Source organism: Narcine bancroftii, chromosome 1 (genome assembly GCF_036971445.1).
Source record: "Narcine bancroftii isolate sNarBan1 chromosome 1, sNarBan1.hap1, whole genome shotgun sequence".
Classification (NCBI taxonomy): Eukaryota; Metazoa; Chordata; class Chondrichthyes; order Torpediniformes; family Narcinidae; genus Narcine; species Narcine bancroftii.
This window is the reverse complement of record NC_091469.1, coordinates 281,109,242-281,133,716: the sequence shown is the minus strand read 5'-3', so window position 1 is coordinate 281,133,716 and position 24,475 is coordinate 281,109,242. Positions and strand designations below refer to the sequence as shown.

Genomic DNA, 24,475 nt, shown 5'->3' with positions numbered 1-24,475 from the left:
CCTTTACCAATATAGCTGATTTTAGCTTCTTCCTTTCACGTTGCATGGTGAATTCTATCGTATTATGATCACTGGTTCTTTTACTTTGATATCCCAAATCAAATCTAGCTTCTTACAGAGGGCGTGCCATGTGATGATGTGGGGTTAGACTGAATCCCTTTTCTCTCCGAAAAATTTTTAAAAAAGAGTTAATAAAGGTCGAAGAAATTTAAAAAAAAAAAGGAAAAGTTGTCAGAAGGTCAAATAAATAACACAAGATGTCACCAAAGAAATAAAAAACAGCTGTAACTGCTCAAGAAACTGAACAAGAAAAAGAGACAGATAAGGAAGAGGGTCCTACCTTGAAGAAGGATTCTGGAGCTGTCTGGAAGGTAGGAGCCCATGGAGATAATCCCGGAGCTCGGGAGCCCTTGGACATTGCTGTACAAGGTCTCCCCCGACAATGTCCACCTGTTACGAGAGAAGAAGTGACTCTGCATGCGCAACTCCTCGCACGTGCACAGAGCACAGAAAAAAGGAGGCAATTTTAAAAAAACCATGGAACTTCCAGCTCCAGTGAACAGGATGAAGAATGGGAATCTAGAACAAAGAGCTATTACTAAAAAGAGAAAAAATTAGAGACGTATATTTACAGCTGAAATTAATAATTATATGGAAAACTTACAACAATCATTGGTGCAATTAACAGAAGTTAAAAGGTGCAGTGAGAGTATGGTTGAAAATAAGAATTTTACAAAGAAGATGGTAAGAATGATGCAGCAAGTAGATAAAAAATTTGAAGTTGTGGAAGAGAAAATTAAAGGAAATGAATTTGAAATTCAAAATGTTAAAGAACAGATGAAAAAAAATTCAAGCTGAAGTGGCTGCAACAAAAGACCAACTAACTCAAAAAATTAGACTTTTTAGAAAACTTTAGTTGAAGAAATAATATAAAAATTGTTGGACTTAAAGAAGGTGATGAAGCCCAAGAAATGAAGACGTTTCTGCAGCGTTGGATTCTGCAATCTTTGGGGGTAACTGAATTTCAAGGAGATATTGATATTGAAAGAGCTCATAGAACGTTATGGTCGAAGCCACAACCAGATCAAAGTCCATGTTTAATATTGGCTAAATTGCTTCATTTTGAAATGAGAGAAAAGATCTTAGAACTGATGGTGACAATCACCATTAATTTACAATGGAAATAAGATCTTTTCCCCTGATACAAGTTTTGATTTGTTGAAAAAGAGAAAAGAATTCAATACTGTTAAAAATGTATTGTGGAAGAAAGACTATAACTTTGTCTTATGGTATCTAGCAGCAGTATTGAAAGTTTTTGTTCCAGACAGGAAAAATAGATTCTTTACGGAACCCAATGAGGCAAAGGTGTTTGCAGACTCATTGCCTGAGAAAGAGAGACAAGCAGTGGGTGACGCTTGAAATGAGGGATAATACTGAATGATTATAGCTGATAATACAGAGAGGGGAAAAAGGAAATACTAAAAAAAATTTTTTGCCAGAGATTATTGGGGAGGAAAGTCTAACCTGAAGGATCTATAAATAAGTAAAAATTCGTAAATGGTTAAAGAGTATATAGATGTAATGCAACAGTAATTCAATAGTTAGTTGGGAGTGAATGACTAACTTTTTTCACAATCACGAATGCTGGTGTGGTTTTGATTGCAAATCATATAAATCAGGGTTTTAAAGACAATTTTAGTAATGTACGCATTTTGGGGGCTGGGTTCTGGTTTTCTTTTTTTTTCTTAATACACCAAAATATATCAAGAACATTAAGAAATAGATTACTAGTGTTATAAAAATGAGAGGGATGGGAGTGGAAAGATGGATGGTTAGTAGATTTAGTAAATAGATCTGATGGCTGGAAAATTGAATTTTATTAGAATTAATTTTAATGGGATACAGAATCAAATAAAGCAGAAACAATTATTAGTGTATATGAAAAAAGCAAAAATAGACATTGCCTTTTTACAACAAACACATTTGACAGAAAAAAAAACCATGAAAAATTAAAAAGAGATTGGGTAGAAACTGTATTGGCATTGTCATTTAATTCAAAAGCTAAGGGCACAGCAATATTGATAAATAAAAAGTTACCAGTGAAAATACTGGACACAATTGTAGATACAGCAGGAAATATGTTGTGGTAAATTGTCAGATTTATTCAGAACAATGGACTCTAATGAATGTATACGCACCTAATGTAGGTACAAGATATTTTTATGCAATTATCAAATGCTAAGGGAAAAATTATATTGGTAGGAGATTTTAATTTTACTTTGGACCCAAAACTGCATAGGTCAGCTGATTAAAATGATGAAAAATAAAGTAGCTAAAATAGCAATAGATATAATGAAAGATATCTGGTTAGTGGATTTATGGAGAAGAATTCATCCAAGAGAAAGAGATTATTCTTTTTGTTCTTTTCGGCATAAAACATATTCACGAATAGACATGTTTTTAATTTCTGCACAATTTTAATCTAGAGTGCAAAAGGTTGAATGAGTAAGTTTATAATATGGGATTCTATGAAGGCATATCTAAGAGGTCAAATAATGTTATACTTCAAAAGTAAAGAAGGAATATATGAAAAAGGGATCAGTTGGAAAAAAAATAGTGAAATTAGAGAAGGAACTACAAATGCAAAAAAGAATGAGGAGAAAAGAATATTGTTAGAATTTTTAAAAATTAAGATTTAATACAATACAAACTTACAGAATGGACAGAAATATAATGAGGTCACAATAAAAATATGATGAACTGGGGTGAAAGCCTCAAAGTATTAGCATGGCAATTAAAAACAGAGCAATTTTCTAGAACAATAATGCTACTAAGAAAAATACTGGTCAAGTTACTTATAAAACACAGGAAATAAATGATCATTTTAAGGAATTTTATGCCAAATTTTATCAATCAGAATCTTTGAAAGATGATAATAAAATAGAAGAATATTTTTAACAAATTAAATTGCTTATGTTAGATGAAGATGAAGAATTAGAATTATCTAATACTTTTTCTGAACTAGAAGTTTATGAGACCTTAATTTCATTACAGAATAATAAAACACCAGGTGAAGATGGTTTCCCACCAGAATTTTATAAATAATTGAAGGAATTATTAGTACCTGTATTAATGGGGGTATTAGACCAAATGAAAGAGGAAAATGATCTATCATAATCTTACAAAACCGTGTTAATAACAGTAATTCTGGAGAAATGGAAAGGTTGTCTACAACCTTCTTCATATAGGCCTATATCACTGATTAATATGGATTATAAAATTGTATCAAAATTATTAGCTAATTAGTTAGCTAAATTTTTACCAAAATTAAACTGATTTTATTAAAAATAGGAGAGCGGCAGAAAATGTAGTTCAATATTAAAGTTTGATAAATGTAGCACAAAATAGAAAGATATCAGCAGTAGTGGTCGCGTTAGATGCAGAGAAAGCATTTGATAGATTGGAGTGGGATTTTTTTGTTTGAAGTACTTAATACATTTGTTATATGATCAGCCAAAAGCAAAAGTGATTATGAATAGACGTATCAAAACATTTTTTGCTAGAGATGTCATCTAGACAAGGTTGTCCATTGTCACCTTTTTTATTTTCATTAGCAATAGAACAGTTGGTGGAAATAATTAGAAGTTATAAAGAAAATAAGGGCCAATAAAGAGCATAAAATTAGTTTGTTTGTGGACTATGTCATAGTATATTTAACAAGACCAGAAATATTGTTGAATATAAGATTAATAGAATATGGATTAGTATCAGGTTATAAAGTTAATATTAATAAAAGTGAGGTGATGCCTATGGTTGATATAAATTATTCACAATGTAAGAGATTGGCAAAATTCAAGTGGCAAAATAAAACAATTAAATATTTAGGATTAAAAATTGATAGAAATATAAATAATTTATTTAAGCTAAATTACTCACTACTATTAAAAAAGATTGAAGAAGATCTGAGAATATGGAAATAACTAATAACTACCAATAACATTAATAGGATGGGTGAATTGTATTAAGATTAATATTTTCCCAAGAATATCATATTTATTTCAATAATTACCCATTCATGTGCAAGAAACATTTTTTTCAGAGTTTGAATAAAATTATATGAGAATTTATTTGGAAAGGTTAAAAAGCCAAGAATTGATCTTGAAAAATTAACATGGAAATTTAATCAGGGAGGACTAAGATTACCAAATTTTAAAAATTAATATGAAGCAGCTCAATTAAGATTTTTGTCATCCTGCTATCAAATGGGTGAGAAAACAGCTTGGGTTCAGATTGAAATGAATAAAATTGGAGAAACTATCCCAGGACAAATTTTGTATAAATAGAATAGTGAATTGTTTAAATGAAAAATGGAAGTACCAATTTTAAAAATGTATTAAAAATATGGAATCGGATTCATATGGAGAGAGGGATTAAAAATTATCAATGACCTAAAATGTTGTTAAAACAAAATCAACATTCCTTTCACTTTGAATAGTTCAGTTGAATTGATATAGTAAAGGTACCTCACAAAGATAAGCGTATACAGAGCCGTTGTCATACCCAGACTCCTGTTCGGCTCCGAATCATGGGTCCTCTACCGGCACCACCTACGGCTCCTAGAACGCTTCCACCAGCGTTGTCTCCGCTCCATCCTCAACATCCATTGGAGCGCTTTCATCCCTAACGTCGAAGTACTCGAGATGCAGAGGTCGACAGCATCGAGTCCACGCTGCTGAAGATCCAGCTGCGCTGGATGGGTCACGTCTCCAGAATGGAGGACCATCGCCTTCCCAAGATCGTGTTATATGGCGAGCTCTCCACTGGCCACCGTGACAGAGGTGCACCAAAGAAAAGGTACAAGGACTGCCTAAAGAAATCTCTTGGTGCCTGCCACATTGACCACCGCCAGTGGGCTGATAACGCCTCAAACCGTGCATCTTGGCGCCTCACAGTTTGGCGGGCAGCAACCTCCTTTGAAGAAGACCGCAGAGCCCACCTCACTGACAAAAGGCAAAGGAGGAAAAACCCAACACCCAACCCCAACCAACCAATTTTCCCCTGCAACCGCTGCAACCGTGTCTGCCTGTCCCGCATCGGACTTGTCAGCCACAAACGAGCCTGCAGCTGACGTGGACTTTTTACCCCCTCCATAAATCTTCGTCCGCGAAGCCAAGCCAAAGAAGAAGACTGAGAATAAAAGATTTTATTTAGGATGTTTTTAACTTTTAATAATTAAAAGAGAAATATACAAAATAATACAAGTTTTGCATATTATCAACTAAAACCATAATTAAAAAGAAATTAGGAACAAATTTGAGACTCACGGAACAAAGTCAATTTGAATGTGTCGTAACAGATACATTTATTATCAAGAAATTTATTACTAATATGTATATAAAATTACAAAAAACTAAAAGGAAAAAAGATTTATTATATAAATCAAAATTATGATGGAAGAAAGATTTAAATATGCAAATCCAAGAGGAAATATGGTCAAAATTGTGTCAAGAGAGTGTTAAAAATACAGTTAATGCTAGATATCAAATGGTTCAATATGATTTTCTTCATCAATTATATTATACTCCACATAAATTGAATGGGCTTAATTCTAATTATCCAGATAAGTGTTTTCGATGTTACAAGGAAATAAGGACTTTTTTATATTTGTTATGGTCCTATGTGAAAGTGGAATAATTTTAGAAAGATTTGAGTGCATTGTTAGGACAAATTATGAAAATAAAGATACAAAAAGATCCAAGAATATTTTTTCTTGGGAATATATATGAAGAAGATATAAAATGGAAATTGGATAAAGATCAAGAAAAATTTTAAAATATAGCCGTAGCGATAGCAAAGAAAAATATAGCAGTAACGTGGAAAACTGAGAATTTGGTTAAAAATAGACAGATGGCATATCGAAATGCAAAATTGTATACCTTTAGAAAAAAATTACTTATAGTTTAAAGAATCGAATTGAAAATTTTTATAAAATTCAGGAACCATATATGGATTTTATGAATAAAAGTCCATCCCAACCTCCATTCTCCAGCCTTCTCAATTAGTAATTATTAAAAAATAGTCAATGAATACTATATATGTTAGTAATGTTATATATGTCAAATTAGGTGTTTTTTTTTCTCTTCTTTGGGGGGGTGGGGGGTGAGTTAGGAAAGAATAAAAAAATTATTGTTTCATTGTGTATTTTGTGTACCTGGCAAGAAAGAAACCTTGATCTTCGAATTCACTGAAAGAAGAAACCAGTCGATGTCAGTCATGCTAATATCCCCTACACTGAGGCACTAATTACATTCCCTGTAGTGGAAAAAACATTGTTTCTCAACAGCAGATTCTTTATTTTCAAAATGTATTTCCAAGTGCTATTGCAAAAAGAGGTGTTTAGATAGATAGAGGGAAAGATTCAAGGATGTGTTCAAATCTTCTTCGAAAATCATGTGAATCTGTTCCCGTGAAGAAGCATTCGGGAGGTATTAGGGACCTGAATGTCTCTGGCACAATCAAGCCCTGCATAAAAGGCAGAAGGAGCCCACCACTTCAGAAAGTAACCACCCACCTGCCCTGTCACACCTTCAATGTTCTCCCAAACTTCACCATGGAACCTACAATACAAAAGTGGAAGTACTGTATATATTTATGGAAAAGTCGACCACCCCCCCCACCTATTTTTGGCTACCAAAATCTGGTATTTTCCATATATCGCATTTAAAAGTTAGCCCGTCTCTCATCTCATCCCCGTCACCCACAGACCAGAGCTCCTGACGCCTCGGTCACAAATTTTCACCTCGGTTCTGGTCACCTGACAAGCAGAGCTCCCAACACCTCAAACATGACCTTCCTACCAGGTCCTGGCTACCCACGCATTGGAATTCCCAGCACCTCTAATGCTGCAGATACTTAATGTCGTTGAAAGTAGTATCCATGTAATAGTTGACCCCATAAATTTAACGTTAAAAATTAGCCTACAAAATTTGACTTATACATGAATATATATGGTAACGCATCCTTGATGACGAGGCTATGAAGAAAATAAACTGGTATATTCTTATTCCAGGAAGTTTAATTGTTAACTCTGAGTCTATAACTTTGGTATTTGCTATTGAACCAAATTTATTCTGCTGTCATTCTATTTCCTTTCATTAAGGCAACTGAATCATTTCTTTCCTTAATCAGGTAATTATTCCAAGCATGAAGTACAATAATCATTTTAGTTATTTTGTACATTTCAATTTTTATGCCTTTTTGTTTCATCAGATTTTTGTTTTTTGCACAGGCAATGATATATCATTTAATAAATTATTAATGTCATTTTGTATGTTCATTCTTTAAAATCAACATCAATGCTTGCATCTCCCTCCCTTTTTCCATTCCACCTGCCACACTACCATCCGAGAGAATAAAAAATGCAAGGCTAAAAACTTGAAACATTGGACAATATCAAGATGAACTTTCTCAGCCAGAGCCATTGGATGTCTAAAATTAATTATTCAATTCCAAACACTATTCCTCAGACACTTTTTTTTAAACCCTTAGTACAGGCACAATTCTTAATATTTACTTTATCCTCTTCCGCTTCAATTTTCATAACTTTTCTATTTGATCTTTCCAACAGAATCACTTTTAAATTATTTCTTAATTGAAATTTTTGTGTGTATGCCGTAGTCAACATTTCTGCTATAGTTTGACTTCCTAAACCAAAGCTCCACTGACTTCCCATGTCAGTGAGATGTCGTTTAAATTTCTCATTTACATTTTCTATGACTCCTGTTCCACATTGCAGCACCTCCTGTTTTTTTTCCATTAACACTGTCCACTGCACATCTTTGTTTACTGCTAAAAATCTAAAATATTCAGAGAACTCAATGTGAATATTTTCTAAATTATATATAGTGCTATGAGATTTCTTTCTCAATGTGAAAAGCACTGTGGAATTGCAGGTTATGTGTCGGTTCAACTGAGCTGTTCCTTCTCTGGTTATAAATTGAGAAGTGATTGCATTGTATTTGTAGCAACAGGTTTGCATTTTTGTTTTCAGTGCAGCTACTACAGACGAGGAAAGACAGCACCTCCAGGAAGTTGGTCTGTTCCATCTTGGCGAGTTTGTTAATGTGTTTTGTCATGGATCTCTGGTCATGCAAAATCTTGGTGAGACGTCAACACCGACCCTGGGTTCAGTGCTGTTTGGTACTGTCAATGGTATGATTGGTAAGTCTGTAGATGAAAGTTGAAGATTAAGTGCAACAAAATTTACCTGAACATGTTTATTCCTATAACCTGCTTTGATGACTGGAATAAAAAATCTCAAATCATGTGAGGAACAAGTAATCCATGTCAGCTCATCTCAACAATTGTTAGCAGTTGTTGTTGCAAATATGGTCCATGGCAGAATAATACAGTTTTGTAATTTGAATAGATTTACTGTTTCTGGTTGCACTTCCATTATCTTACTTTGTAAAGCTTGTCAATATTGCCAACAAATCTCTCCATCATGTATTTTGATCCCACTGCTGTCTCTTGCTGTTTTGTTCGATTTTATTTTTATTCCCACTCCTGAATGACATTAGTCTGTAACTACAAGTGAAAGAAAAGATGTAATCATCAGCTCTAAACCACTGAGAGCATTTTCTTTCCAAGAAGAAAAATAAACTATTTAATCTCAAAGTAATAGGGTTGGAATCATATTGGAGTTTCATTCTGGTTTTCAGGAAGGACATTACGCAGGATTTTTAACTTTGTCTACTGTATGAATTTCGTGTGATTCATAATGGTTAAGAACTGATGCAAATAAAGTTGCAAAAGGTTGATACCATTTGATTTCCCACATTGGATAAATTGTATCGTCACTCATTTAAAATCAATTTAGGTAAAATTGGAAAGAATAGTAATCATTCAAGGTTAGTTGGAGAAATGGACAAATACTTTTTCTTTCAAGAAAGTTTATAAGGGATTTAAACCTTAAAAAAAAAACCAGCTCATAGAAAGGCACTCATAGAAAGGCACCCCTAGAATGGGGTGGAGGTAAAATACGTGGCAGGCAAATAACATGGTTAATTGATCCACAAAAAGAGATGTTTTGAACAGGTGACGAAAATGTTGATCAAAAGTGTTGGAAATTTTAAATAATGATGTGCAATAAGGAAAGTGAGGTGGATTTTTGGTTGGGGGGGTAGAATTTGGCAGATGAAGTCGCATTTGCTGTCAGTGGAATTGTTGCTGCAACACTGCTTCTTGTAAAAAAATTCATGAATGTAAGTCAAGGTAATTTAATTTTTTCCACAATTTTATATTTACTGGTAGTTATTTCACTGATTATTATTATTTTACAGGTTTAGTTACCTCATTATCTGAGAGCTGGTATAACTTCCTTTTTGAAGTCCAGAATCGACTGAATAAAGTTATAAAAAGCGTGGGCAAGATTGAACATTCATTATATCTTTTCCAGGAAGTAATTCAGCATCGGATGATATGGGTTTACAAATGATGGATTTCACAGAGACAGACTGTCTTAGCCAGTTTATGCTGGCTCTTCTGCTGCACTTGAGCCCATTATATTTTCATATCTACATCTATCAGCATCACCCTTTACTCTTATCTTCCTCATTCTTAGATAGCTACTCCTTAAATGGAAATAAAATATTCACTGTACTCTCTCCCTGTGTTGATTGGTTCCACATTGTCACTGCTCTTGGAATTTCTTGGATTGATGGCTCCATTCTTCTGTTCCACTCATTGGAAGCATTCTCTCGATCTTTCATCATTTTAAACACCTCGATCCTTTTCTAAAGATGATATCAAATTCATTCCCCTTATTTGTATACTCATTTTGGTGTCATCTTCCTTATTGTCCTCTTCGTTGCAACCATAAGAATAAAGTTCACCTTTGTTTCACATTAATTCTTTGAGTATGAGGTCCACATCTGACTACTTACATTGTCTTGAAAATGCTTCATAAAATGCTCATGTTGTATGAGGTTATTACATTTTCCTAAGACACAAAACAAATGCTGCTTCAGAATGCATCAATAGTTCTGGTACTCTGCATCTCAGTGAAATTGGGAACTGAGAGCTCTAAGGACTGAGTAATATTTTGAGAAGGAGAAGGATAGTTTTGCTGTTTTGTGTATGGTTCAGTATGACTTTTTTTGGCTGTTTTCTGCTAACAAACCACTATTGAAATAAGTTCTTCCTTGACTTCACCATACTTGGAGATCATTTCACTCTGAAAGGAAGACTGAACCTGCTGCAGGATTCATAGATGGAGATCTTATAGAAAGCTTCTTGGATCTCAGCCGACCTAAAATGCAGGAGGTTGCTGCAGGCTTGCAGGTAATGCATGACAACGTTACTAACTGAGTGTGCCATATAGGAATGCTCTTTCATAAGATTGCTTCAAAATAACAAATAATGTTCACGTCCAAAGGTATGAAATTGAAAGTAGAATGACATTGCATCAGGTTGAGTTGAGAACTAGCTGGTAATACTGTGGAGCAATTAGCTGGATGCAGTGCAAGTGTGAGTGTGTAATGGACTCCCACACTTCTACACTGTGGTGTGGAAGTACAGAACATACCAAACAAACCTCTTGCTCCAAGCCAGGATTTACAATTGCGTCCAAGAGTATTCTGTAAATAACTGAGCTGAGAGACCAGATAAACTTAGCCATATTTTAAATTTAGCCATATTTTAAATTTTTTTATTATATTTTACTGTGTTCTAGTTTTTAATTTACAATAGTTTAAAATATTTTTTGATTTTTAAAATTAATTTCAACAAGTATTTGAAAATAAAAATCAAACAACCAACAACATGGTTGGGATAGCAATTAGCGCAATGATTGGGACCAGACCTGGGTTTGAATTCCAGTTTCTCTGTAAGGAGTTTGTACACTTTCCCCATGTCTGTGTGTGTTTTCTCCAGGGGCTTCGGTTTCCTCCCACCTTTCAAAAACATACTGGTGTGGGGGTGGGGGGGGGGATATCGGTTAATGGGTGTAAATTGGTTGGGTGGCATGGACTTGTAGGCCTGAATTGGCCTTTTCAGTGCTGAATGTCTAATATTAAAAAAAGACAGTTGGTCAGAGTAGTGTTGGGACTGGATTGTCTGAATGCATCATCCAAAGGGTTGGTCATTATTTGTAGCATGATCCACCTGGGGAACACCTCTGGAACTGAAGCCTTTGTCTTTCTGAGCCATGAGATCACAAAGTTATTGTAGATTCAGAGCGACTATTCGGTGGCACACAGGGGTTGTTTGATTTCATTTTTTCTGGGTGTAACAAGATTGTCCCATTGCCTTTTTTTTTGTAATGCAGCAAGGTGTGTGAAATACACTGGATATGCCAGTTTTACTTGAATGATGGTACAAATAACTGTAATATACAAATGTGAGAGAAATTAGCTGTAGTCATTAAAAAGGGATGCTCAAGCGAAGTGGCCAGTGTGGAGTGGGGATTTAGAGACTTTGGCTTGAGAGGCTTCTGTGAGCAGAGGCTGAGGATGTGCCACAGATACGGTCAGGTAAGATCTTTGCACAGTAATAAAGAGTAGATAGTGGAGTTGCAACTAGGGCATCGGACTGCTCTGATTGCAGGATGTGGGAAATCTGGGAGAGCACAATTGTTCCTGATGACTACACATGCAGGAGGTGCATTTAGCTGCAGTTCCTTACAAACCACGTGAGGAAACTTGAGCTGTAGCTGGATAAACACAGGATCATTCAGGAGGCAGTGTGGGTGATACAGAAGCTATAAGGAGACAGTCACACCCAAAAGGCAAGAGGCAGCTTACTGTGTGACTGTGTGCAGAGGAAAGGGGAATAGGCAGTCAGTGCAAAGCACCCCTGTGTCCATTCCCCTCAACAATAAGTATATTGTTTTAGATACTGTTGGGGGGGGGGGGGTGGCGGCACAATCTATTAGAGATATGTCATAGTGGTCAGGTCTCTCACAGGGAGTCTGACCCTTCGGTTCAGAATGGGAAAGAATAGGAGAGCTAGAGTGGTTGAGGATTTTATAGGTGAATAGTTGGGAGGTTCTGTGAACAAGATGGAGTCTCCCAGATGGTATGTTGCCTCCAAGGTGACAGGGTCAGGGACGTCTCTGATTGAGTTCACAGCATTCTGAAGGGGAGGGTCAGTCGTCACATATTGTGGACCACAGTGTTATCAATGGCATAGATAGGAGTAGGAAGAAGTCCTGAAATTGGAATATAGAGAGTTAGGAAGGAATCTGAAAAGCAGGACCTCAAGGATTGTTGCCTGTGCTACGGGCCAGTGAGGGTAGGAATATGAAGTTGTGGCTGAAGTGTTAGTACAGGGGGAAAAGGTTTTGATTTGTAGATCATTGGGATTTTTTTTGTGAAGGAATGACCAATACAAAAAGGATGCATCTGAACTGGAGAGGGATCAATATTGTGGTGGGCAGGTTTGCTAGAACTGTTGGAGAGAGTTTAAACTCGTTTGTAGGGGGAAGGGAACCAGAGTGTGAAGGCAATAAATAGAGATGAAGGTGGAAAGCATGATGCAATGTGTTGTGGGTTTGTGAGGAAGGAAATGCAGGAGAGGAAGCATAAATGTAGACAGTTGGAGGGTTTGAAATGTGTCATTTCAATAGAAGGATAATTGAGAATAAAGATGATGGCAAAGAATTTGGTCAGCACAAGGAATTATGATGTTGTGGCCATTACAGAGACTTGGCTGACTCAAGGACAGGATTGACTGATGCAGGTACTGGGATTTAGATGTTTAAAAAGGGATAAGATGGAAGGTAAAAGAAGGGTGGAGTAGCATTACATGTCAGGGATAGTATCACAGCTGCAGAAAGGGAGGATGCTGTGGAGGGATCATCCACTGAGTCGGTGTGGGTGGAAGTCAGAAATGGGAAGGTAGCAATCATTATATTGGGATAGATGGGGCAGTATTTGTTAGGAGTGTCCAAAAAGGATAGTTGACACAAATTGTGAACCAGCTGACTGGAGGAGAGGCTATACTAGATCTAGTACTAGGTCAGGTGCAGACCTCTTGCTGGGGGACTGTTTTGGCGATAGTGATCCATACTCCTGGAGATTTAGCATAGCTATGGACAAGCAGACAAAATGGTAAAGTTTTTAATTGGGGAAGGGCTAATTCGATGGGATGAGGCAGGAACTAGGGAGAGTAAATTAGGAACAGTTGTTCATGGGAGAAAGCACAGAAGTCATGTGGCAGATGTTTAGGGACCATTTGCACAGGGCTTTGGATAGGTTTGATCCACTGAGGGCATGACAAGATGGTAGGAAAAGGGAACCGTGGTTGACAAAGCAGGCGAGGCAGCTAGTTAAGAGGAAGAAGGAAGCATACATTAGATTTAGGAACCCAAAAACAGGAGGGAATCATGAGAATTATATGATAGCCAGGAAGAAATTTAAGAAAGGAATTTGGGATTGCTGGAAGGGGGCATAAGAAAGCCTTGGCAAGTAGGATTAATGAAAACTCAAAGGGGTTCTATGCATACATAAAGAACAGAAGGATGAAGAGAGTGAAGGTGGGCCGTTTAAGGATAAAGGAGGCAACATGTGCCTGGAGGCGGATGAGGTTGGGGAGGTCCTAAATTAATACTTTGTTTCGTATTCTCCAGAGAAATAAAAACCTTGATCAGGGTGAGGCCGGAATAGTATAAAAGTGTGTGCTGGACAATGTTGAGAGGAAGTGCTGGATCCTCTTACAGACATTAGGATTGATAAATTTCTGGGACTGGACGAGATTAATCTTAGGTTGTAATGAAAGAGATGTTGGGGTGTTGATGATCATCTTTGGGTCATCTTTGACTACAGGGGATGCATCGAAGTATTGGAGAAAGGCAAATGTATTTCTGTTGTTTTTAAAAAAGTAATGGGGAGAAACCAGCGAGTCTTACAACAGTGGCCAAATGATTGGAGAGGATTCTTCAGGACAGGATTTTAAGTATATGGAGAAGTACAGTCATCTCAGGGATAGTGAGCATGCTTTGTGAGGTGATTGAGTTTTGTTTTGAGGAGGTAATGAGAAATTGTTGAAGGAAGGGTGGTCGATGTATATATGTAGATTTTAAATTTTAATTTTTGGCCTATGAACCCATGCTGTCCAATTACACCCAATTAACCTACAACCCTGGTACATTTTGAATGGTGGGAGGAAGCCGGAGCACCAGCAGGAATCCCACACAGACATAGGGAGAACATCCAAACTTACAGACCGCGCAGGATTCGAACAAAGGTCACTGGCGCTGGATCAGCATTGTGCTAACTGCTATGCTAGCTCCCCCATGGGAGACTCGTTCAGAAAGTCATGATATATCAGATCCATGGAACCTTGGCTGTGTGGATTCAGAATTGGCTTGCCTGTAGAAAGCAGAGAATAGTTGTGGATGGAACATGTTTTGTTTGGAGGTCAGTGACTAGTGGAGTTCTGCAGGGACCTGATCTTGGACCCCTGCCCTTTATGATTTTTATAAATAACCTGGACGAAGAAGTAGAGGAATGGATTAGTAAGTTTGCAGATGATAATAAGGTTGGAGGTGTTGTCCATAGTTGAAGGGTGTCACAGGTTATAACAGGATACATAAAGTTGGGTGGAAAAGTGGCAGGAGTTCAGTCTGGATAAGTATGAAGTGATCATTTTGGAAGATCAAGCTTGAAGTCAGAGTGCATGGTGAATGGTACTTGGGACCAAATCCAAAGATTTCTCAAGGTGGCCATGCAGGTTGATTGGATAGTTAAGAAGGCCTATGGTATGCTGGGTTTCATTAGTTGGGGGATTGAGTTCAAGAGTCATGAGGTAATGTTGCAGCTCAATACATTTCTGGTGAGACCACACAAGACTATTGTGTCAGTTCTGGTCAACTCATTACAGAAAGGATGTGGAAGCTATGGTACAGAAAAGATTTACCAGTATGTTGCTTGAATTGGAAAATGTCTTGTGAGGCAAGGTTAGCAGAGTATCCCTTTTCTCTTTGGAGCGAAGAAGGATAAGAGGTAACTTAATAGAGATCTACAAAATTGCGAGGCAGAGATAAGGTAGACAGCCAGCACCTTTCTCCCATGGTGGGAGTAGCAAACACCAGAGGATATCATTACAAAATTAAGGGAGAAAAGTGTAGGGAGGACATCAGGGGTAAGTTTTTTTTACACAGAAAGTCGGTGGTGCCTGGAATGCATTACCAAGGGTGGTGGTAGAGGCTGGAACAATGGGGGCATTTCAGAGATTCTAAGACAAGCACAAGGATGAAAGAAAAGGAGGTAAGAAGGGCCTTTTTTTTTGGTTGGTATATATAGGTCAGCACATCATGGGCCTAAGGGCCTGTACTGTGCTGTAATGTTCTAAATTACAATAATGAAATATACTTGTTTAATATCATTTTACAGATCTCCAGACTGACCTTTTAAATTTCCATTTCCCAAGAATAATAAATGTGCTTTGCCCGTTATTATTTACCTGCTGATTTCTATTGGAAATTATCTATGTACTTTTGAGGAAAAAGTGATTATAGTATAGCAATTTTATAGCAACATATTTAATGGTTTGGAAGTAAGAATTTATAATAGAAACATGTTTGACAGTGTCCATAGATGAAACTATTTAATCTATTTGTATAAAGCATCAAAGTGCTTTTTTGCACACAGCACATTGGCAGTTGAAATCACTGCAACGTAAGATGTGAACAAAAGCACTAATTCATGTTCAGAACGAGATTTAAAATTAGTATTCCAAATGAATAGCTTAGAGTATAGTAATGTTTAGACTTTGTACAAAATGAGAATTATATTTTGATTTTGTAGAAATAATTTACAATATCTAGTGATCATTTTAAGAGTGTAAGATGATGTATAATTCAACTGTTCTCGCAGCAAAACTCATTTGTTCTTTAGTTATTTGACTGTCTTGTCCATATCTTTGTGTCTAATAAGAAATGCCACTCCCAGCCAAATACTAAGCTGTATTTTTGAGGACATGTAGTGCATCTCTTGTTGATACATGGTTTGAATTATAGTTACCTGCTATTCAGTTTGCACTTGTTAGATTATTTTGGTGGAAACTTGCTTAGTTCCCAAAGCAATGAACGTGGAATTTCAACTGATAGTCTTTTTTTTCCAGATTGATGATGGAAGTGGAATGAAGAGAGAAGCAACTGTAGATGATCTGATAAAAATTGTTGAAGAATTAACTAGAATACATTAGCCAAACACTGGAGATGTGCTGATATTGTTGGAGGGCTGCAGTGAACCTTAGTAAACATTTAAGAACTACAGAGCATTTGTGATATGAACCAATAATGTCTGGGACATAATGTTTCTTCACTCACAGTTGTGTTTCATCACTCTGTCCTGAGCTGCTGTTACGACATTATTGTTCATGTGGATAAGAACTCCAGGGAAACTCACAAAAATCACATTTCCTTAACGTCAGGCATAACACAAAGCAAAAATTAAATATGAAATTACCTACAAAACATATGTTATTCAATAACTGTCATCCCTTATTACAAAATTAATAAGGTGTGTTTTGCTATTTGGAGTGCTGGTAGGCAGAAAAGCCAAGTAATGATTTTGGGACTATTTGATGTCAAGCTTCAACCTGCTCAATTTTAATCGAGAGCCAGTTTGCCTTGAAAATTCCTCTCTTTTCTTTGTAACTATCATATCATAATTAAATTTGGCTCTAATGTTGGTATTGTTGAACTGGGAGAGTTCTATGCTGAACAATGTTACCAAGCTGACAATCTCACTCTAAGTGGCTAGTGTGAAAATATGCAAAGAAGTGCTGGGTATTTTTCCGAAATTAACATTAAGACTTATTGAGGACAGTATTGAAGTAGCCTTTACTTTTAATTAACATGTGTTACCATAACATGGTGTTGATAATGCTTAAAAACATTCTGCCTTAACCAACAATACATTAAAAAAGTTAATTAAATTATTTGCACATAGGTACCAACATAGTTGGGAGCTGACCTTTGCCCAATGTGCATACATTGGCTTGTTATCTCATTGCTTTCATACTGTGAAAATTATGTGCATTTCTTGTCGGTGAACACTCCAGGCTTCTTCACAAACTACTCTGGTTGATATTTACATGGCTAAGGACAAGTATCAAGTTGTACCAAGTATTTTGCAAAGAATGTGAATGGCTATAATTGTCACATGCTATGGTTCATAATAACAGCACAACTACAGAGTTAAAACAGCTAAAATATCAGGTTAAGATTCAACCATACAACAGGCATATTTTACACATTTAAGCTTTACCTACCAATGGTGCAAAGCAAGATGAAATGAATGCCTGACAGTGACCATGTATAAAGAAAATTAAAACCCTTAACTGCTTATTGCATATTATTTCCAGATTGTGGTGGTAAAAATAAAGAGAGAAATTCTGCATCGCATTGATTCAGATAGTGTTAAATGTTATTTTGAGCCTGCTATTTGCTTGAAGGTAGAAGATGACATTGGTTTACCAAGAATTCTGTATTACCCACTGTATCCTTATTTTAAAAAAAAATCTGACCTGATGAATTTTTAAAATAACTGAAAATCAAATATTCAAGTTTAAAAAAAAAGCTGGCAGATTTGTCAAAAAGAGAATAAAACTCAGGAGACGCACAGAGAGGTTAATATAAAACACATGTTGGAGAATTTCAGTTTTGATGACCTCCACTAACCAACAAACTTTTTGTCTCCAACTCTTCTAAACCAGGAAGCTGGATTCCATGGCCTGCTTTGGGATTTAATTTATTTTTTTTAAACTGTAAATTGTATGCCAACGTCCACTCAACCCATTCAATGTGCAATGGTTACAGCAATAACCACGGCATATCTCAATACGTTGGTTTATATTTTGTTTTTAAATAACTACATTGAACAAGATGATATGATGGTCACTTCCATTTGAAACTTGTTCCAGAGCCCTTTGTGAACCTGGGTCCAAAATCCCAAGATGTGATCACCATGAAGATGGTCTGCAAAAAGTGCATAGTATGGTGGTGTATGTCTACTTTTTGATTTCAAGCTCCTTTCATGATACCTGGAAGAAAATCTTAATTTTTCCCATTGTGGTTGTTTAACTAAAAAATGTGCCCTTTTGTAGGCTGAAGATATAACTGCTTTATAAATAATGAACAAACGTGCACTGTGCTTGAACCTTCTAATGAATTTTGTTATTTTCATCAATAAATTTCTGTTTCAAAGTGTATTGCGTTATTTTAATTTGTCCAGCAAACTTATCGAAAGGTCAAGTTTAAGAAGGGTTCAAATATGATTAAGATATACTGAAAGATACCTTCTTCTGGCAACGAAGATTGCATGATATGACGGAATATCTGGGAATGCTTTTGGGAGATAAATTGGTAAAATTGGAGTAGGTTACATACACACACTTTAAAACAGATCTTATTTAAAATATTGGAGAATTCATATCCACAGTACTTTGAAAAGGAACTATGCATATTTCACAAGTAGGTGAAAATTGAAATGATGACATGAATGGATTATTGTCTTGGAAGAACGGCTAGAGCAAGGTTGTCTGTTTTGGACCTTTTTGCAAGGCTTTTGACCTCTGTGAAGTGCTCACTTGTTAACCTAAAAACAACAGATTGACCAAAAGGCAAATTCCTATTGTTTGCTGGAGAAGGTCAGGAGCTTTGCAAGTGAGAGAGAGGACATGATGCCTGGCAGTTTAAGTCTCAGAGAGAGAGAGAGACAGAAGGGAGTCTTTGACTATGTGTGACAGCTGTAACAAGCCAGGAGAAGCTTGTTGGAACTGAAAAGGAAGCTCCAGAGTGACGGATGGTTGGAAGTGCTATCTGTCTGATGTTTCTCTTTAAGGAACAGAAAGAGACTCTGTGGTAGCCTGAAAGAGAGAGATTATCATCTGGAGAACCCTGATGGGGCAAGTTTCATCAGCAAGACATTGAGGTGACTGATGGTGGTACCTCAGTTGCGGAAATCCTGGAACAACATATCTCTCTCTGCAAACCTACAAGAACCTTCCTGAGCAGTAACCATTTACCTTTCGAGCACCAAAGCCTGGTGAACTTTATACATGTTAAATTCTGTGCACAGTATAAGAATTGCCTGCAACCAGTGACCTTGGAAGAATGAGATTGAACTATGAACCAAAGAACTTTTCTTAAATTTATACACACACTACATACATGTGCACTTAGAATTAGAAGGGGGTTAGGTTAGTTAAGTTAGTAATAAGTTAAAAGTTTGATTCTGATTTCATGTTTAAAGATAATAAAAACAACTTTTGTTTAAGTAACTATTTGTCATGTTGAATATTGCTGCTGGGTTTTGGAGTCCTTTGGGCTCGTAACAATGAAAATGATTGATGTCAATGATGTGCATAGACCTACCTTACAAGTTATTCTTAAGTATAGGAATAATGTGGGAAATGAAAAGTTGATGCAGATGCAAGAACAATTGCTGGGTGTTGAGTTGAAGAATTGGAGATGTAACCAAGGAAGGTCATGTGCTCAATGCAGATATGGGCAAAATGGAAGTTGTAAACATCCCACGCCAACGTGAACAACAGATTTTTTAAAATTGCCTGTATACCGCAATATATGGAATGGTAGTTAAATCGTTGCATGGAGAATTTTGTGCGCCACATTACAGATATACTGTATGTGACTGATTTTGTCCAAGTTAATTTCAGGTTTGGTTTGCACAGAATACCTAAGTGTTAATGAATGAGGATTACTTTGATTTTCTGATAAGGACAAATTCCTGATAGCTTTGACAGGAAGTATTCAGTCATGTGTGTATCCCAGAGTTGATCTTAACTGCAGTTCAGTTCCACCAGGATTATATTCCAGACATCTGTTACCAGATTTTCTAAATGTGATAAGTATCAATATTCTGTGCTTCCAATCTGTCATTTCCTTGCTGTGATTTGCTATGGTGGCCTGTTAGTAGAGAGAGCATGGCTGCTATTCCTTTGCTCATCCCAAGATTGAGTTGGGTTTCGTTACAAAAGATCCTACTGCATACCCCTATGGCAAGGTTGAAAAGCCTAGCTCATTTTTTTGCAGGTACTAAAATTAAAAGTAATATTTGCAGTGCCTAAACTGCTGACAAATAAGCTACAATACAATTGTAAGTTCTCCATTTCAACATACAAATTTTTGCCCCAGTACTGATTCCCAGATATGCAGTTGCAGGCAGGAGGGATCAAGAAGATGGAATGGATTTCTTATTTTTTGTTCTGTAATTAAACTTTAGTCTGCTTCTGAATTTAGGAGAGCTCCAAGTTGCTTTTTGATGCACAAACATCTGTAGTAATAGAAAAGTGGTGTTTCAATTAGCTTGCCAAACAGCAATTCCTATTAATGTTAATGTGATCATTCTGATGCCGATATTTTGAGGTAATTATATATCCATCTATTGGCAAACATTAAGGTTAATAGGTCCCCAGGGCTGAATGGGATCTATTGCAGGTTATTGAGGGAAGGAAGGGAGGAGATTGCTGGGCATTTCTACATAATCCTCTCCATTCACAAAAGGCCTATAAGGAAAATCCAGCAAATTATGGGCTAATGAGCAGTGGAAGGAAAGCTATTTGAAGGATTCTTAGGCAACAGATTCACTTGTATTTGGAAAAGCATGGCCATATTAGAAATAGTCCATCTTGCTTTGTGCAGACAGGTCATACCTGCCTCACAAGCTTTTTTTGAGGTGGTGCTGATTGTGCAGTAGAGCAGGTTTTGTTGTCTATGTTGACCAGTGGTTTTCAAACTTTTTCTTTCCACTACCCGAAGTAATCTTGATGACATAGGTGCTCTGTGCAAAGTAAGGAATTACTTTTTTAGGGTGGTATGTGAGTGGGAGGAAAAAAGTTGAGAACCACTGTTCTAGACACAATTGTTACTGAAATATTCTGCTTGAGAAAATTTGTCATTGGCCCATTTCCTTTGGAGTTCTGAAACCGTGCACATAACAAGTCAATGAGGTTTTCAAACATTTTTTTCCCCCACTCACATCCCACCGAAAGCAAGTCCTTACTAATGACAGATCACCTATGGCATAGGGATTACTTAAAGTGGTATGTGAGTAGAAAGAAAAAGTTTGAAAACTAGTAGCTGATTTTTTTCAGTGACCAACAGTCATAAAATGGGATCAAAAGTGACCTGTTTTAACACTGATGATGTTGCTGGATCATTTTAAAGGGAGCTGATATCCAGCCTGCACCAATTACTTGTTTCAATTGATGAGATCCATATTAAAAGCCAATTTTCACACATGACCCCAACTGATTAGTGGGTTGTAATCTGCCCTGTGTATGGGTTTACTTAAAAGCTCACTATAAACTTTTCAATTATTTTATGGAATGTTAATTGCAAAAACAAAAGGCTTCACAGAGCATGCTTCCTGGCATAATTAAGCATACCACTTGGCAAGTAATTTTGCTGCTTAATTGGTCCAGTGGAACATGAGGATAAATTCTAAAGATAATTTAACGCTGCTTAAACTGCTTGTGGTAGCAGATAAAAGATCATAATGATGTGCTGAGTCTCCAGTGATAGGGAGGAACACAAGATCATGACAGACAGTGAAAATGTATTTTAGGTTCCAGGGAAAAGATGATTAACAAGGAATTACTATCACTCCCTCAACTACCTTTCGAGCACCAAAGCCTGGTGAACTTTATACATGTTAAATTCTGTGCACAGTATAAGAATTGCCTGCAACTAGTGAACTTGGAAGAATGAGATTGAACTGTGAACCAAAGAACTTTTAAATTTACACACACGTGCGCTTAGAATTAGAAGGAGGTTAGGTTAGTTAAGTTAATCCAACCCAGCAATATTGGTCATAAGGGTGAAAGTATATAATTTCTTTATATACAGGGATTAAATTATGCACAGATACAAGATATTGGAGATTGTAAGAAGCATGTTCAGATAAATTAAGTAATTTGATGAGGATGGGTATGCAGACACGAGAGAAATTCATTACTATCAAACTGATGGGCAATAAATTATAGAGTGTACAGGAATTAGGAAATGAAAGTAAAATATTTTGAAATGTGGGTAGTTATGAAATAACTTAAATATATGTCAAACTGTTAAAGCAAGACACGAATATTAAACTTGTACAAAATTACATGCAGTTAGTTCAATGCTTTCTCACGTAAGAATCTATAATAGTCACTAAAATTGTAGAATTATGTAGCACAAAGTATGTTGTGTATCTTAATACTGTTTTGAAGAAATAACTTCAACAAGGCAAAAAGTTGATTTTTACAGATTGTGTACCTGGCAGTGTCTGTAAAACCTGTGTGAATCAACTGGCTGGAGTTTTTGCAGACATTATCAATCTCTTCTTACAATGGTCAGAGGTCCCCACCTGCTTCAAAAGGACAGCCATTATTCTGGTGCCTAAGAAGATCAAGGTAATCTACCTCAATATCTGAGCAGTGGCATTTACATCAACTCTGATGAAATGCATGAAAATATTAAAGGTATGAGAGTTCTGAATGAGGAATATAAGATTAATTTATTTGCTGATAATGTTTTATTATATTTGGTGGATCCAGATATTTCTTTACCTGCAATTCAAGAATGTTTAGAAATTTATGGCCAATTATCTGGTTACAAAGTAAATTGGGCTAAAAGTGAAATTTTACCAATTTGTAAAGGTGATTATTCAGTACATAAAAATATTACAAATTTGAAGTGGACTACACAAATTAAATATTTAGGAATTAATGTTAATACGGAATTTCAAGAATTATATTCAATTAATTATTTTCCTTTAATAAAAAGGATTAAATTAGATTTGATTAGGTGGAGGGATCTACCTTTGGGTTTACTAGGGAGGATTAATACCATAAAAATGAATATTTTTCCTAGAATACAATATTTGTTTCAATTCCTTATTTTTTTTTTAAAGTTTTTTTAAGGATTTATATAAAGCGATTAGAGAATTCTTATGGAAGGGAAAATTTCCGAGAGTAGCAATGAGAAAATTGATGTGGGATTTTCAATTTCGAGGTTTAAGATTACCGAATTTTCAGCATTATTATGAAGCAGCTCAATTCAAATTTCTTAGTGCATTAATGAATATGGACGACCCACCTAGTTGGGTAAAGATAGAAATGGTGGTTATTTTAGAAAAATTTCCTCATGAGTTTTTGTTTCGATGGAATAAAAATTTATTACGAACTTATGATGTGCCAATATTGAAACATTTATTGAATTTATGGACAAGTAAACTTAAAAAATTGGGACTTAAAAATATATATTCTGGAAGATTGCCATTATATAATAATCAACTTGTTCCTTTTACGGTCTCCAATGCCACTTTGAAACAATGGGAAAAGAAGGGAATAAAAAATTTATCTGATTGTTTTTCTGAGAGTTGTTTTTGTTCCTTTGACGAATTACAAAGGAAAAATGGTATTAGTGCAAATTCTATATTTGTATATTATCAATTAAGATCTTTTGTAAAACAGTTATGTGGCCGACATATGATTTTATTGCCTGAATCTAGTTTTGAAGAATATGTACTTTCAATACCAAAAAAGGGATATATATCTGATTTGTATTGTATTTTACAAGAAATTGATAGTAAAAAAGACTGGGAAATGGGAAAAAGATTTAGGACATAAAATAGCTGAAGAAACTTGGATGGAAATTTGTCAGAATAGTATTCGGAAATTAATTAATGCTAGACTAGCAATGATTAATTATAATTTTATTCATCAGCTATATTTAACGCCGGAGAAATTAAAAAAAATTGGTTTTAGTAAGTTGGATTCTTGTTTTCGATGTGATCAGACGGCCAATACTTTTTTGCATACTGTTTGGCTTTGTGATCGATTGCAACAGTTTTGGAAAGGTATTCAATCTGTTTTTAACAATTTATATAATATCCATCTTGTATTAGATCCCGATATATTTTTATTAGGGAACATGCAATCATTAATCGATTTAGGTTTAGAGGATTATCAGATTTCATTTATTTATTTAGCTTTAGTTGTGGCTAAGAAATGTATAGCACTTACTTGGAAAGATAGAAATATACTAACTTTAGATAAGTGGTATTTGGAAATGAAATTTTGTTTGACTATGGAAAGGATATCTTTTTCAATTCAGGATAAGATGTCTTTTTATAAGTTAAAGTGGACTCTGTTTGCTAATTATATGCATTTAAGTTTCATTTAAATATATGTTTAAGTGTGATATTTTAGTATTGACAATTTTTTTTTGTTAGAATTTTTTTAGGTTAAGTTTTATCTCTTTTGTAAGTGGGTATTTTTTTCATATATAATGTCAATTTTATTAACTCTTCACTCTTTATTTTGGGGGGAGGGTTGGACTAATTTTAGGTTAGACTATTAATATTGTGTTACAATTAACGGGGGGGGGGGGTTATTTTGTGTAGTTTTCTGATGTAATATTGTAATCATACCTTTTTAAAAATTTTTTCTATTTTTCTTTAAATGT

The 24,475-nt window shown here is 35.7% G+C and overlaps 1 protein-coding gene across 2 annotated transcripts in view; it reads left to right on the top strand.

Annotated features, from left to right (window-relative positions):
• Positions 1 to 18,214, top strand: part of ddb1 (damage-specific DNA binding protein 1) — a 130,919-nt gene extending 112,705 nt beyond the window's left edge. For both annotated transcript variants that reach the window (XM_069901467.1, XM_069901458.1), the window contains exons 24-27: positions 8,051 to 8,220; positions 9,342 to 9,444; positions 10,218 to 10,341; positions 16,123 to 18,214. In XM_069901467.1, coding sequence (XP_069757568.1) covers positions 8,051 to 8,220; positions 9,342 to 9,444; positions 10,218 to 10,341; positions 16,123 to 16,206 — 481 coding nt within the window. In that variant the 3' untranslated portion in view covers positions 16,207 to 18,214. The remainder of the gene's footprint in view (positions 1 to 8,050; positions 8,221 to 9,341; positions 9,445 to 10,217; positions 10,342 to 16,122) is intronic.
• The last annotated feature ends 6,261 nt before the right edge of the window (positions 18,215 to 24,475 follow it).